Source organism: Rhagoletis zephyria, unplaced genomic scaffold (genome assembly GCF_001687245.7).
Source record: "Rhagoletis zephyria isolate East Lansing unplaced genomic scaffold, Rhagoletis_zephyria_1.1 Rzeph_scaffold_01543, whole genome shotgun sequence".
NCBI classification, from domain to species: Eukaryota; Metazoa; Arthropoda; class Insecta; order Diptera; family Tephritidae; genus Rhagoletis; species Rhagoletis zephyria.
In genome coordinates this window covers 53,968-71,020 of record NW_016158627.1, presented here as the reverse complement: position 1 = coordinate 71,020, position 17,053 = coordinate 53,968, and the positions used below count along the sequence as shown (strand labels likewise).

The 17,053-nt window shown below is 37.2% G+C and overlaps 1 protein-coding gene across 8 annotated transcripts in view; it reads right to left on the bottom strand.

Annotated features, from left to right (window-relative positions):
• Nucleotides 1-1,267: 1,267 nt before the first annotated feature.
• The window catches only part of LOC108364364 (DNA ligase 1-like), a 21,498-nt gene continuing 5,712 nt past the window's right edge, over nt 1,268-17,053 (bottom strand). For 3 of the 8 annotated variants that reach the window (XM_017618028.1, XM_017618026.1, XM_017618029.1), the window contains exons 2-7: nt 16,063-16,653; nt 9,963-10,114; nt 9,788-9,870; nt 3,763-4,904; nt 1,951-2,009; nt 1,268-1,563 (exon numbers count right to left, since the gene is read on the bottom strand). In XM_017618028.1, coding sequence (XP_017473517.1) covers nt 1,452-1,563; nt 1,951-2,009; nt 3,763-4,904; nt 9,788-9,870; nt 9,963-10,114; nt 16,063-16,275 — 1,761 coding nt within the window. In that variant the 5' untranslated portion in view covers nt 16,276-16,653 and the 3' untranslated portion in view covers nt 1,268-1,451. Of the gene's footprint in view, nt 1,564-1,950; nt 2,010-3,762; nt 4,905-5,870; nt 6,256-9,301; nt 9,478-9,787; nt 9,871-9,962; nt 10,115-10,329; nt 10,411-16,062; nt 16,654-17,053 lie in introns of those variants that run through there. The other 5 variants (XM_017618030.1, XM_017618031.1, XM_017618032.1 and 2 more) reach the window with 5 other exon arrangements.

Below are 17,053 nucleotides of genomic sequence, written 5' to 3'. Positions count from 1 at the left end.
AGCTTTCATACGGTAAATAGCAAATATTTCGAAACCTTATCCACAGAAAAAACAAACTAACTCGATTTTCGGAATCAATGAGCGATTCTGCATAGGAATTATATAGGGGCCCCCGGTGAATACAAATAAAATTTTATCTAGTGATATTAATCCTAATTAATGTCCAAATAATTAGTGCTATATCACGATATAAAGGTCAATTGAATTGAGTATTAATTAAATAAAACACTTAATTTAACACTTAAACTTCCAATTGCCAACAAATACAAGTCAAAAGTGCTAAAATCGATTACTTTCACAGAACTTTAGATAAATAAAATGGATTTTTTTTTTTTACTTTTTCTTCCTTACCCAAATCTACTTCGTCCACATGTTTCGGAAACCTTTCATAAATTGATAAGTTTTTCTGTTTACTGCTGTTTTTTAATATTTATACATACATACATATATTATTCTTATTCCCTTCAAAAAGTGGCTATAATCTGTGTTCTTGTAATAATCAATTTTGTAAGCGCCTCCAAAAACATAAACCGCAAATTTGCGAAAAGATAGAATAAATTTAAAAAATACCACCAGGAATCGCAATTCTGTGGCGACGCTCAAGAAAATTTAGCAAATTTCTGGTATACTTGCGACTTGCAACAAATTGAGAGCGACTGACGTGTATGAGCTGTACAAGACCGAAGCAAAATTATTTTATCATTTTCCCATTAAATTGGTGCAATGCGAAAGCAACGGCAGAACTTGCACATTTAGTGTTAATAATAGCGCGCTCGCAATGCCCCAGGTAAGTTCGGAGGGTTAACAACAATCTTAGCGCCTAAATGTATGCCATTGGAAAGTAACTTTGCTGGACGAATTATTTGCTTTTACAATATTTCTGGGATCTATTGTTTTACAGTTAATCTGTTATGATATCAACAATCGTATGCATTTATATAAAGAATCCGCGATGCATGTGTACTACTTGGAGGCAAGCACTAATATTGAGTTCATTAAATGTATCAACAGAACGCGAAAAAATCTACTGGCTACGCTCAATCAAGTTTGCCCCAGCAGTTGAATGAAATAGTTCTCATTTTTCCAACGAATTTTGTATGTTTGTGAAACCAAAATTTTATGTAAATTGATTTCGATTTTTTTCTGACCGAAGAAATTGTTGACGACAATTCGCTTTACTTAACTTAAATGTTAAATAAAACAAGCCCCAAAAACAATTTTATTCAAAAAGGTATTTTTTAATGTTCGCTAATATAGCTGACTAACGATATCATAACAAATTTATTAATAAATTGAAAATTCAATATAAATGGCAGTTCGAATGGCAGGAGAAGAGGACAAATCAATCTGTCGACAAAACTAATTTCCAATACATTTGGCAGCTGGTCTCGCACCCACAATGCCAATAAACTTCCTGTCACGCGTGCGGCAAGGCAATAAGTAATTTATTTTCAATGCAGCTGTTTTTCCAAGCTGCCACTGAGATTCTGTTTAGCCAATAATTTGATGCGCTGCTCCACCAAACCCAATGGTCGTCGACGAACCAGGTGACAAGTTGATTGCCTGCAAAGTGAGTGCAAGGATGTGAAGCTGTCATTTGTTCAAATTTATTGATTTGCGGGAAGGCGATTATAAAGTGAAATAAGTATACACACATATACATATGTACATATGTATATACATACGTATGCTGTTATAAAAATTTTACCTTGTATATGTATGCAAGTATTAGGGCGGAGCGAACTTGTGGCGCCTAGAAATAATGCCATTTGAAGGCTAAACCTTAAAATTAATGGCCAAAACCATTTTATGCATGAGCGTTATTCTAGCTGAAATAATTTGATCCGCCCTAGTACTTGTTTGTTATTACAAATGTATTTATGTATTTGCTTTCTTATATAAGTACATATTTCTAAATTTATGTATTATGTATTTATCGAAGGTACATACTTGTAAATGATTTTCTCTCGATCAGCCCAGGGCCAGGAACGCTCCAATTTCTCCGAGAACTAGAAATATGTATATGAATATCAAAGTTATAAAATTACAGGACATAGGAATCAAAACAAATCCAGGATTTGTGCAATGGGTGTGCACAGCTATAGTCCGACCCATACTCTTTTATGGGGCGCAGATCTGGTGGCCAGCCCTTACTAAGGATTACGTAGCTAAAAAAAAAAACTAAGGTGAATTCAAAGGTCAGCAGCCGCTCGAGTAACAGGTACAATCAGATGCTGTCCCAGGGATGTTTTGGAAGTTCTGCTTGGTTTAATACCCAAAATAGTCATCTGATTGCGTGCCTTGGGGCTCTGCAAGGAAAGAACTTTTGGGCATAATTCCATCCTCCCGCTTAAAATTAAAGCGCTGCCTACTGTCGATATCCTTTCGAAGACCTGACTGAACTCAAGGAAAGGTTCAATTCTTGGAAGGCTTAGCAATCTATACGGATGGATCAAAGATGTAGTGCGGGTTTGTTGGAGTAGTTTTCATTGACCAATATAACCCAAAGCTATCCTTTGACCTACCAGACTATAAAAGCATTTTCCAGGCAAAAAGGTTTGCAATTCAGGAGGCAGTGAGGTACATCAAAATGAATGCACACACAAGAATGCATCTTCCCAGATAGCCAAGCGTCTAATCAGGCGCCTTTTGTACCTCTGTTAGATCTAAACTATTGGATGACTGTATGGGAAAGCTGACCTCGATTTCTGATCAATATGAAATTACCCCACTATGAGTGCCGGGACGTAGGGACATTTATGGAAACGAGGCAGCAAACCAACTAGCGCGGTGCGGCTCCACACTGAATAAGTTCCACGCGGCGGGCATCGATGCATCTCTCAGGGAGAAATTTATCTCTCGAAGGCTAGAAAACGGTAGAGCCGAACAAAATTATGTAGATAGTATTACCCAGCAGTTCTGGGTATCCTACGACCCACTTAAACCTGCTAAGCCAACATACATATAACAAACTTATGGCGATGTGCACAGGGCCTACAGAATTGGCTTAAGCTTCAATAGGTGTTGCCGCAGCTTCGTGGTGTACGCGGGCTCAAAAAAGACACTTTTTGTATGCGAATTTCTAGCCCTCGAAAGGGTTAGGCTAAAGATAGAACCGAAACAATTACTCCGAACAGATGCTAAATTCGCCTTACAGCAGGGTCCTATCGCGACGAACAAAGATGTAGGTCTATAAATCTCTCAACATAACCGTATTTTCTAAGGTGCAGAAGTATATTAGACATAGCAGCAGATGACGGAAAAAGTGTAATGAAAAACCTGTTCGAACTCTATAGTGGCATAGCTATGCCGTTGGGAGATGATCCTCAGATAAAAAGTATGGTTGTGGTACCAAATAAGAGCTTCCACAAATAGTAATTGCTTAGTCAAGGTACTGGCTTTAAATATGCCATTCGAGCTTCTACGAAAAAATTATAATTTTCAATAATTTCTAAAAACGCGAATGATACTAATGCAGATGAAATTTCTCGCTCTTTCTTTTTTTAGTAGTATACAACTTGGGCTATGTACACTCAGAAAAAGGATTTAAAAATCTAGCGGTATAGAAAACAAAGACGCCTTCCACGCCAAATTTCACTTAGAAATTCTGAACTGATGGGTGGATTAAAAATCTTCCAACTTAAATCTTAAAAACATCGACGTCATTTTCTTCATCAAAGCACTCGTAATACACTCAGCACACACCATACTTCAGCGCATACTCCCACATACGAACACACACATTATCACGTACACACTTACTTTCTTCTCCTTTCCGACCTCATCCGCAGCCCATTGCTTACGATGTTTTTCTTGTTGCAAGTCATCGTAGTCGGCATGGCACCAACGCGCTTTCTTATTTGGTTTCTCCTCATCAGTGTCATCCATATCAATCTGATCCTTGACTGAATTGCTTTCATCGGAAGATTGTTTTTCTTCATCGTTCAACTGTAGCTTGGGTATTTTGCGCAAATTCCAGGTGTATGTAGTGGTTAAGAAATCATCCTCGTCATCATCGTTGCGGTTGCGATTGTTGGCGCCATCGTTGTCATTGTCATCATAATCATCCTCTGCAGTTTCGTCATCACTGTTACCGCAGTCACCGGCAACAAGTCTGGCTGTTACAACATCGTCGTCCGTATCCTCCTCGCCTTCGCCTTCGTCATCATCATCATCATCATCTTCGTCATAATCTTTAGATTCATACCGCATTCGTGACATATCAGCAGCGCCGCCTACTCCTACACCTATAACGGCACTGACATTGACATTGCCGCGCTGGTATTGCGCATTTTGTTGTTGCTTTCGCTGCATTTTCTGCTGCTTTAGCTTTGCCGGCCTCATTCGCGTTACATATGAATATTGAGCAGTTTCTGCGGCATCAACGTCACTAACATCAATTCCGGTTAGAGCGAAAGTGTAAGTACTTTTCCCGTCCGACTCCTCATCACTAGTTTCGCTAATATCGGCTCCGCCACCATCTTCGTCGCCATCTTCGCCATCCCCATAATCATCATCCGTGTCTGCCTCATTTGATTCGTAATTGCCTTCCGATGCATAATCCGATTCCGGCGTTGCGTCCTTTGGCAAGTGCTCCAGCCTTACCTCGTTCAGTGTGAAAGCGGTTTTAGCCTTTGCTTTTCCCTTCGCCTTCAACTTGAGACGTTCCGCAGTGCTGGCGCCACTTAACTCGTAATCCAGTGCATCCTCATCGTAAGAATACTTGCGTTGCTGTTGGCACTGCTGTAGCAGTTGTTGTTGCTGCAAATCATTGGGCTTTAATATTTCAAAAGTTTGCGATACGGTGGCGAGTGTGGAGGAGAGTATTTTCGGTATTTCCGCAATTTCCGATAATTTTCGCTGCATTTCGCACAGACGAGCTTCAATTGAAGCAGCCGATTTTACTATTTACAGTGGCGGAAGATGTTTGAAAATTATTAGGGGGAACAGGAAATTAGAATATTGATAAGTACAACGTTGAGTACATCGATAAAATAAAATAATAGATTTTAATTTAGATAACTAGGAACTGCAACCAAACGGAATGGTAAATATTAAATAATGGAAAGCAACGGAAAAAGAACTACATATAGGTGGTTAAATGATTATTTATTTTTAAAAGCGAGAAAATACCATTATTTTGATTGATGCAGATATTTTGTAACAAATATTCTTAGTCGAATTTTGCTTGGTAGTAACCTACTGATGTTGTCGGTTGAGATTACGATTAATTAATTTTAATCATTAATCGTTAATTCAATTAAAATCCTATTAAAATCCTATCCTATAAAACCTGATTAAGCGGTCTAGTTGTCCGAATTTGTGTTTCACGCTTATAAAAATACACATAAGTAATATATAAAAAAAAAAATTATAATTATTGTTATTATTAATACATAAAATACCTAGTTTGCATATCAAATTGCTTATATTGATGAGAACAAAATACCTAGCCATACCCGATTAACTGGACTTGTGTTCACAGGAAAATACCAGAATAAATTAATTGATCACTAAACCTACTTAATCAAATTGAGGGTTAATAATTAAAAATTATTTTTTTTTAATCGCGGTTACGATTAACTGTCCAATCAGATCAAAAATTAAAAAAAAAATAAAAATAAATGGCTACATATTTAAAAGATTAAATTGTGTTTTTTTTTATTATAAAATTCATTTCAATTTAATTATCTCCGTCCTAATTCAGGGAGATAAACAAATTCCCCTTAAGAGATAAAGCATACATATTTATTACGAACATCGGCTATTTCTAAGCAGGTTATACTTAATTTACACTACGCTCATTCATTTTCTTCCTTCATCGTCAAATTAGTTATAATCCCTTGCTTGTCAGCAAAAATGAATATCAATTTATTAACATTATTCTTTTTATGGTATACAAAGCGAATGAGATTTTAAAACGCAATCATTTTCTTGACAGACTAATCACCCTTTGCCGCACTAATCCTCATCACTATCATCATATTTATCTTCGTCTTCATCCTCATCTTCGTCATCGGAATCCTTTGCCAATTTGCGACCACGGCCTCCTGTTCTTCCTCTTCGCTTGGCATTTGCTGCGTTACGCCGACCTCTAGGCTCCTCTCTCGGTTGCGTTGCTGGCTTTGTGGAACGCGAAGCTGTGGGCAGCGCCAGCAGCATATCCTCAATGGTGCGTTCCTTCAACTCGTGATTGTCGCCCACCTCGGCGAAGAAGCGGCGTATATTACGTATGATACGATGATGTGGCAATTCCTGCGCTCGCACGAATGAGCGGGCGGTGAGTGGCGTGACGCGGCGGTAAGCATTAAAGCATTCGTTGAGGTGGCAGCAGATATAGGTAGCAGCGTGGGAGGTGGATAGAAAATTTTTATTTTACAGTTATTGGTGTGACACTCGTAAAAAGGAAGGTGCATTAGTGGTGGGTTTGGTGTGAGTGTTAAGATAATTGTGTTCGGTTTGTGTGTTGCCATCGAAGCTGTTTATTTGCAATGCCAATGGCATTTTAACAGCTTTGTAAAAGTTTTATTGATTTTTGGCTGAGATATGCTTGTGCCAAAAATGCACTTAAGTAAAGCACTAAAGCGTAATAAGAAAACTTTCACGTGAAATTTATCAAATAGCCCTGTAGGCCAAAGATCAAGGAGAAATAATTTATAATTAAACACTTTAGTTATAGAAGCTTGCAGTGGAATTTGTACGCAATGAAAAAGTAACAGATACTGAAGGAAATTTAAGTGGGCTTCACTTAAATAACAAATTTACACGTAACTTTAAAACCGATAGTACAAAAGAAGGAGAATACCTACTGGGGAGTAAGCCCAACCACAGTGAGCAAATTTATTCAGGATTTTCATCTTCCGTCAATAGTTGGTATACCTCTTCAACTTGGTCAACTTGATCATAGTGCTGCCTAAAGAGAGGTAAAAAGAAGCTCATTCCAAAACTTAGTCATTTTGCATTTTTGGTTTTTTTGGTATCCTCATGTAACCCTTATGAAGCCAGTAATGCTGAGTAGCTTTTTGGATGCAAAGAAGCCTTCGCTTGGAGTTTTATGCAACTAAAAATTTACAAAAAACTCTCGTAAAAAGAATGGTCCTTGGGCACAAAAAGTAAGTTTAAGCTCTTACTCGACTACTAGTACTGAGTGTTCAGCTTGAGCTCATTTCATCAGAGTGTAAATTTTTCCTGATCATAACCTCACTTTCTCTGCATGAAGTCCAATAGGTGAAACAATACAAACATCTTCCATCCAGCGCCTATTGCGGAGGTCCAGGCAGATACTCCATGGATATCTTGAAGTTGGACGCCATGTTGGCGGGTTGTGTTTTGCAGAACTATATATATATATGTATACTCATTTGAAATGCCAGGAAAGCAGTCACAAGCTATCTGAGCTCAACATAGCCCGTGAACTATATATGCAATTCCCAGACATACTGACCAAAAACATAGCGTTGGCCACTAGAATGAAACTCGATGATTTAGTGCGGTTTGAGACTAGCATATACGGCCCCAAGATTATACAGACTACGTGGTACCTTGGCCGATCTTCTCTATGTTCCTCGAAGCCATAGTAGAGACAAAACCAGCAAGCTACGAAAAGTTAAAAAGATATTACCACAGGGTGGTGTCCTTATGTCTCAAAGCTCCCTCAGCCACCAGAGGGTGTAAATATTGTCTCTTATACTGACGATTGTTCGATCATGGCGTTTGGGAATGGAATTGATGACTTGTGCTCGAAAGTAAACGGTTATCTCGCCGAACTTTATCGCTTCTTCACTGTAAAGAGCCTTGCCTTATCCCCTGCGAAATTCGCGGCAACCCTATTCACCACCTGGACGAAGGAGGTCAGACTGCAACTGGGTATTCACGTTGATGATGTAACAATACCGACGGTGAATAACCCGAAAATCCTCGGAGTTACCTTCGACAGTCTGCGCCCCTTCTCGGCGCATACAACCGCAATTATCAACAAAGTCCAGGGCCGCAACAATGTCCTCAAGTCGCTGGCCGGCAGTACTTAAGGGCAAAGATAAAGAAACGTGGTTGGCAAGCTACAAGGCAATTGGGCGGCCGATTCTAAACTATGCAGCGCCCGTGTGGTCGCCTGGGACTATCAAGACGCAGTAGATGAAGCTACAGATGGCGCCCCACCACCACCTACACGACGAGGCCCAGATGCTGCCAGTTAAGGAGCATAACACAATGCTCTGCAAACAGTTCCCTGTGGGGAGCCACAGACGTGGTCATCCTAGCAAACAGCTGCTTGCAGAAGAGCCCTCGCCAAGGAGGCATCTCTACGAACTGCGGACGATGTCCAGAGCTTCATAAAATAACCTATGGACCCGTCAGCCTACCGACAAGCCCTGAACGGCATTCACAGAGAATCAGTCTCGAGTTATGTAGACTCTTGCCTTGTGAATGCCGTTCTAGGCACACAACCACCTGACGTGGACGGGACAGAACTTTGTCTGCCTCGGGAGACCCGCACCACAATAGCCCAACTTCGCTCTGGCTATTGCAGCAGGCTAAACTCATACCTGAGCAGAATTAATGAGGATATGCCCAACCAGTACCCGGCATGTGGAGAGTCGCCACATGACTCTCGGCACCTCTTCACATGCCCTGAGAACCCCACCCAGCGTACGTCCCTGTCCTTAAGGACAGACCCTGTTGAAGTCGCATACTTCCTGGGCCTCCCCTTAGCTGAAACAGACGGCAACGTTGACGGATGAATCGAACCTAGCGGGGCTTAGTAGCCGCTACAACAACAACAACAACCCTCTAGCATTACTTTTTCTTCACCTCTTAGGCATTAGAGTTACAGAATAGCTTTACAGTTTAATGACTTATTTTCGGCCCCCCCCCCCCTGTAATATACAAAGGGCCTATTCCTTTTAATCAGCCGAAATCTCTTATAATTTAATTTTTATCCCAAAGACCTTATGTAGGTTCATTGATATCGTGTCTATGTCTTCAGTAAATAAATACTGAAACCCTTTAAAAAATGCAAGAATGTTCTCACTTACTTAATTACCCAACTTCAAATATACTGGACATGATAAAGCCCATTCTACTAGTACCATTACTTCTTGACCTTTATGCCCTTCCTAGACCAATTTCTATTTTAAAATTCGTTTATGAAAGAAGCTCTTCAATCACCGCGCAAATATCGAATTCCACTGGTCAATAATTCATGAATGCGCTTCCATCAAAGTGTCAATTAGTGGTTGGAAAGAAGGAAAACATGGAAGGAAACATTATCATATCGAATGCTGAAGTGCATTAAGCAAATCACCTTTTCCTCTTCTTCCTCAGAGGACTCGTCTTCACTCAATTCAATGATAACTTCATTGCCCTCTTCATCGATTTCGGTTTTGGTTTTCTTTTTCTTCGGTTTTGGTGGCTCGGGTGGATCGTGCCACATTATGGGATGCCAAAAACGGCTGCCTAGCAATGGGGTTGGGTTGAACTCTACGAAAAATAAACGAAATAGATAAACCAAGAAAACCGCGTTAGTGAGTGAGAATAAGGCAAAAGAAAGTAAAGCAAAAATTAGGCGAAAAAGGCAAGGGCAAACTAGCATAACACAGATTAAATATTCCATGCATTCATGCAAATTCAGGCGAAAAATCTAGCAAAAGTGCGAAATAAGTGGGGTGGAAAGCAAAGCATGCCATGCAAAAATCAAAAGCAAAATGGAAAAACTCATTGCCTGCCACATTTACATAGCTAACTACTAACTACTGCGGTTAAGGTAGGAAAACTAAATTTTCACACTCACCTCTCGGCGGTGGCGCCGGCTTCGGCACACGCAGCACAATCGACTTCTCCTCGCCCAATTCGAAATCCTGATCTTCCTCCATGCTGCCAAAAAAAATGTTTGGTTTCTTTTATAAGTGCAGGAAATGGAATTTGAAAGTTTCTTAATGAAACTACCAGAAAAAACGACTACTCACTTCTTCACTAGGAAATGGATTTTCTTGCCGGAAGTTTCAATTTTCTCGTGTGCCTGCGTAAGTGTCAACTCCGTGGCGTCCTCTTCGTTTATTTCCAGTATGATGTCACCCAAGCGGATGCCGCCTTTGTCCGCTAAACCGTCGGGCGTTACCTGCAAAAAGTTGAGAGCAATTCAGTAGACATCATTCACTGCAATGTTTTGCAAAGTCCGTCATAATTCTGGCGTACATAGAAAAAATTTACAAATTTTCAACTGAAATTATGTATGTATGCATTTATTGTTAAGAAACTTTGCACAGCTTCCGATTCCTTTTAAAAATTCGCAATTTTCTTTTGCATGTAAAAAACGAGACACTTTAAATTTACCCACCAGCTCCCGGCTAATACACGAATAATATAATAAATGCTTTCACCAAAGCGTCCGCAACAGCAATGAGCACACAAAATTTTGAAAGCCACAAATTTTAGCTCAAGCAAATTTTTAGCAAGCAAATTTTAAATGAAAGGAATACATTTGTTTTAGTAATTTGTTCTGTTGTTTTTCATCTTATTCAATTATTCTGGCCCTTTTTTTTGCGCAGCTTGTGCGTCCCTCTGACTTATGTTTTGCAAAAATAAAAATAAAACACAATTCAAATGCAATTCAATAGGCAATGGCAACCTACTTTCCACCAACCCATGCCCACAATGCACAGTGGTACCAAATTGGAATTTACTGTTTCAAAAGTGCAGAAACGGTAGAAATTTTGAATAAAACAGATTCTCCTGTTTCCGAAAATAAATGTGACACAATAAAAACTAGTTAAAAAAATTATGTGGGAACCCCAAAATTAAAAAAAAAAAATTGATATATTATAAAAAAATGTTAAATTTATTAGCCCACTGAATTGGTGAAATTTTTTAATATTTTTTTTTTTGCTGACGGTGCTAGACATTTTCTCCCTATACATACATATTTACATATGTACATAAACAGAACTAAAAATGTCAGCAAAACAAATTTAATGAAGATTAACGGAATTTATTAGCCACTTGAAACTTAAAATCTGCCTACTTTAATTGATATAAAAATTCAATTAAAAAATATTATTTAAAATTTTATTCGTGTAATTTTTTTCGTATACGAGTAGTCCTATGCTTGCTATCAACGAGTTTTCATTATTTAACATTTATTTACAGGAATAGGATATTCGAGTTTCTTTAAAATTGCTACTTTTTCCGCACTTTGCACTTAAAAATCTAGCATAAACAAGTAAAAATTAAAAAATCGCTCACGAAAAATCTCTTCTAAATTTTTTCAGCTTCCATTAAAAATAAAATCCATTTAATTGTGACCTGTAAATTCCAGCTTAAAACCACTGTCCAAAGCCCTGATGCCTGGCAGCTGACGGCTGTCGTGTGCTTTAAATTCACACACACGCTACACAAACAAAAATAGTCAGTAATTTGACTATAATGGATACTATTTATTTTGAGGAACAATATTTTTTGGCAAGCGATGCAAGAAAAATAAATATTTGAAATATCATAAATGAAACAGTTTATCGATCTGCAGCCATATGTTTGTATGTCTCCATAAATTGTTCTGGGACTATTAGTATTACAAAATTAGTGCAATTAAAATTTTTGCTGAACAATTTGAAACATTAGTGTAACAATAACTTGTTCAGTCCTAACTCCCTTGTACATTAGTGTGCACCTTATTTGTATGCAGATAGGTACGTTTGGTTATGAAAATGTGCTCTGCGAAAAATCTTCAAAATCGGATAACGTAAAGTGCCTCAGGAGCCCTAAAGATACATACGCTAGTTCACTAAATAGGAAAAAGAGCTTGTAATTCAGTTAAACGTGTTTATTTGTTTCTTATCAATCAACACACTTTTGCACGCTGATCTTATAAAAGGCTACGCCATTTTCATATCTCGCCAGGTTTGGTAGTAATGAAGCCTTTGTTTGCACAACTGTAGGGCTCTTAAGGCACGTATTTTTTTGGGCAAAGTTGAAAAAAAAGGCGCACCCTAATGTACATACATACATACATATATATTTTGGCTGAATGCTCAATGACCCCGCCTTCTCGCATCGTATTCAAAGAGCAGCTGTTGAGACGTTTCGGTTGATTGCCTTCGGACCTTTTTTGTCAGAGAATGACTTACTCCTGTTTATTCGCTTTCGGAGCAGGCTGATGTGAATTACAGATAACCATGTATTTAGTTGGTTTAACATAAAGAAACACTGCATACCAAAGTAAGTTTTTGGCTTCACTAAATTCACAGGATGACTAAATAGTAAATATTTGCTATTTTCTCGATTTAGGGATTATTGTCGGGATTCGAAGCTAAATACTTCGGGATTTTCGGGGCGATTTTGGAATACTTTAATATTTTACCTCGGGAATTTGAAATTTTACAGATATGATTAATTCAAAAAAATTATTTAAAAAGCTAAATTAAAAGTGCAATGTAAAATAAAAATATGGATACCATATAAAAGGGAAAATTCTCTAGAACTAAATTTTTTGGTGCATAAGTACGAACAGGTACTGAAACAGGGCCTTTAAAATTTTAGGCTTGAATATCCTTGAAATGTAGAAATTTAGTTTTTTTTTTTTAATTTATGTTTGGCCACATCCCCGAGTCTTGCACTTTATTAGCCTGAGAAAATATTTAACATTTTTTTTTTTATTCTACAGACATTTCTCCTCCGTGTGGTACCCATATAACTTAATTATTTAATAATTAATTATTTCTTGATTTTATCATATTTTTGAAATTTCAAAGTCTTTGTGAAAATCGTTCAGGTAAAAATTTTTTGGTTTTTGTCGCACCGTGTTATTTAATGTTGCCCATCGCACAAATTCTGTTAATCGCAAGATCTAGACAGAAAAATCTAGCGCGCATCTTTTCTCAAAGCGATGAAATTCGTTATTTTCCTTTAACATTTCTAGAGACCAATATAAGGGTGCGAGCCAAAATTTTTTCGCCAATTTTGCCAAAATATGATCTGATTTAATGGTTGCACAATTTCGCGAAGCCTGTAGATCAAATATTGCATAGAAGATGATCAAATATGGTCGAAAGAACGATTCAAGTGCGTATATTAAAAACCAACGCAAGTCAGATCCTAAAGGATAAAAGTGTAATGAAGAATTTGGGACGAAAAATTCAAAATAACGGAGTATCTTCTCGCGTGATCTATGCAATATACTCAAAACTATGTCAATTTCTGTCCCACGATTACTTAAAAGCTTTCGAAATCGCATATAAAATAACGCTGCAAAAACATTGGGGCTACCACATCTCAGCCTGAATACGTCACTAGCAAAAATCACCGTCTGGCAACTGCTTAGTGGTGCGTAGGAGCAACTACAGCCCGACATTTCTAGAAAAGTTACACATTTTGATGCATAAATAGCTTATTTAAAATTCATTGGAATTTCTTTGAAAGATTTTCTATTTAACAAACGCTTTTAATGGCATATTTTGTTGCGGACTTGCTTTTTTTAAATTTCGAAATCATCAATCATTTTGACACGAATGGTTAAACTCTCTTTTCATCAAAAGCAAAGTTTAACTTTTGTGTCTTATTAAATACTAATTTCCCCAGATTCCTGCTTAGCTTTTACTGCCACAGATGCAATCATTGACTTTTTGTTACGCTGTTACAAAACTTTGACTAATTATGTGCGTACTTAGTACTTATGTGCCTTTTGCAAATTTATGCTGATACTCGTAAAATATTTGTTTTGTTTTCACTTCAGTAGCCCGTACGTACGGTGGCTTATCTCATTTGGGTTCTGAATGAATGACTTGCGGCAAGTGGTTGGCCAACAACACATTAACAAGCTTAGGAAAATAAAAATGTTCAACAAGCGTGTGGAAGTGTGCGTACATCTAAACATACATAAGTCTGTATACATTTTTTTCGTTTTGCGTTTGAAATATTTATGCATACATACATATGTTTTTATAGCGTGTCGCATATGATGCATCTGACGTGAAATTTCAGCGAATTGGGAGCAGGCTAATCTTTGCTGCTATTTATTATTTATGTTACTTTGTTGTTTTTTTTTTGCGGCAGATTTAATTATAGCTTTATGTACTTAAGTGCGACATATTGCGTTTTGTGAATTAGAATTTTGTATGCGTATATTTGTATGTATATCTTTATAGGACATTAATCGAGAGCAATTCTACGGCGTAAATAATGATGCTAATTTGTTCATTCATTCGTCTTTATTTAATTAATTACATCAAATAGGTTTTTATGGTTCATAAAGTTGTGCTTTCATACGCTTATGAGCAACCAACCGGGAGTAAATTTACTTTCTACAGATTACTCAAAGACATATGTATGCATGTATTACATAAATATTTGAAAACATTTTCTGCAGTCATATGATGGAAAAAAATATACAAGACTTTAATTTGTGAATTAAATCACATTTTCCTTTTCTGAGCCAGTAGTTCCGAATAACACCTTCATCCATAAATATTTAACAGATGTGACTTAGGTAATTTTCACCTTTGTCTTAACTGAACAACCTAAATTCATATGAGTAAGCTAAATTCCGAAATTTTTAAGTTGCAACTTCCAAAAACTAGTAAAGTATCTAAAAGTCCGGGCTTTTAAATCCCTGATACTCTTGACGTGTAATAAGTACCTCGTATCCACCAAATGCAACACCATAAATATATGAGGTGGCACAGCAAAAAATTTATTTTGGTTACCCTGTCTCAATGCATGCCGACCTCAAAAATTTAATGATGAATATTTACTTACAGTCATATTTAGTAAGTAAAAGTTTTGCTGAAAATAAGCCTCTTTTCTTTTTTGCGAAATTTTCGGACTAACTTATACGGGGTATTACATTTTGACATTTATCGGATACGAGATATTGCGCTATTAAGTTGTTCAGTGAACGAGAAATCATAAAATCGCAGCCTCAAGTAAATTTCCGAATTTCTACTAGGAATTAAAATTACAAAAAATTGGAGGCATTAAAAAATGCCATGTGGAAATGAATTTACATGCTATTTTTATTTTATTACCTCCCTTTTATTAGCTCGGGATGTTACTATGTAATATTGATGCGCCTAAAAGATGCAGCGATTTCTATTCTCAAGTTACATACCGGATGACAGTACGAATGGCAATTATAATAGGGAGGTTTTAGTTTTTTAAACTATAATTTTATTTAACGTAATGACATGAATGTTTTTTAATGTCCAACTTTTTCATTACAATTTTTCGAATGCTTCGAAATGCATCTATGTTTTAACAAAATAAAATCAATGCTGATATATGTATGATTTCTTCAGCGCACTAAACCCTCTTGGAGCCAAGTATTACTGGAATGGGTACCGGAGCATGCAAGGCATGATGGCAACGACTAGGCGAATCCGCAGGTAGCTACAGTATTCCATGTCTCTCTGTAACCAATTTTTGGGCTAAATACATCACATACAATGGGGGACATCAACTACTGGGTAGACAAAAGACTAATTAAAAGCTGGGATGAATGCCCAGGACAAAGGCAGGCTAAGCGGTTTGTCTGGTCATTAGACTGATGGGTCGCAAAAAGAAGTTTACATTTACCACCTCCCTATTTTGAGAGCTGAGTGGAATTAAGGGTCATAAAAAGGAGTCCTAAAAATAGCCAAAATCGAAATATCTTCTTAACCTTTTTATTTCTCGATTTCAAGATATTTTTGAGTACTAAGCATATACCCTTTTAACAACTCGTCGACCAAGACTAGCTCATACCCCTACTCATTTAAAATAACTCAATTTCAAAGCCACTAAAGGGAACTCTATTTTTAACAAAATTAATAACTTTAACTTTTTTTATTTTTTATGGGGACCAACTAGACTCTACTGTCCATCTGAAAATATGCTCAGTTGAAATGGCTCGTACATTATACGCTCTCTCAACGTCTGCACAGACACAGTGAAAAAACAATATCCCCATTACAATTATTCGCTTGCCTATACATACATACTTATTTATTTATGAGTACTCGTACAAACACATAGATAAATAAATTGGCATAAAATACATACATATGTATACAGCAATATCGCGTACATCGAACTCACCTGAAATACCGTCAGCGGCATGTGAAATTCTGCACCGCCCGTGATTAGGAAACCCCATTTGGGATCATCTTTGGCCGCATAAGCATCTGAGTCAACATCAAAGGCGGGAAATCCGTCCGTATCACCGATGCCGCAAGAGACTTTTATGATTGCCGCCTTCTTGGGCGGTTCCGGTGTATAAACGAAAGGGAAGATGGATTTGGCTTCAGGCATTGTTGCTGTTGCTCTGTTGCTTTTGCTTCTGTTGCTGGCTTTTGTTATTGCTACACGATTAAATATGCAAATTTCTTTCACAATTCACTGCACACGGTTTATGCGCGTATTTATTTATTTATGTATTTATGTATATCGGTTGTACTGCACACTTGATTCTTTAACTCTTTGATGTATTTTTTTCGATCTCATTTATTTCAACTCCTTATTTGATTGTTTTCCTTCTTGTCATTTACCTTTATTGTTTCCTTTTAACTCAGCAATACAATTTTTCTTACAAGCAAACATACATACGTATAAGCATATCTGATTTTTATTGCTTATTTCTCATTACTTTGCTTTGGTCTTTACTTGTTATTTCACTATTTACCGGATTTTCTTTTATAACAAAAAAAATATGGACGGCTAGATACGTACTCGCACAACAAAATCAAGAGCGGAAAATGAATGCTAAATGAGTGTATCTTATTTACACCTCCAAATCGTATCCTCTATAGTACATATGTGTGTGTGTGTTATTTTATGCTTAAGAGCACAATGACTACGTAATTTCGAAAGCTTTTCAATTGATCAATATTGGATGATAAAATCCACTGTGTTATAAATAAAACATAGAATTGAGTGTACTATACGCAATTTGAGTGTAAAATATACGCTCACAGTTCCATCGACTCACGTGCTCATTTTGAGGGAGAATGTGCAAATAAATGTTTTATTTTTATGTGGTTTTAGGATGCTGTGCATTTAATTAGAAACGAATACTTTCTCATAAAAATAT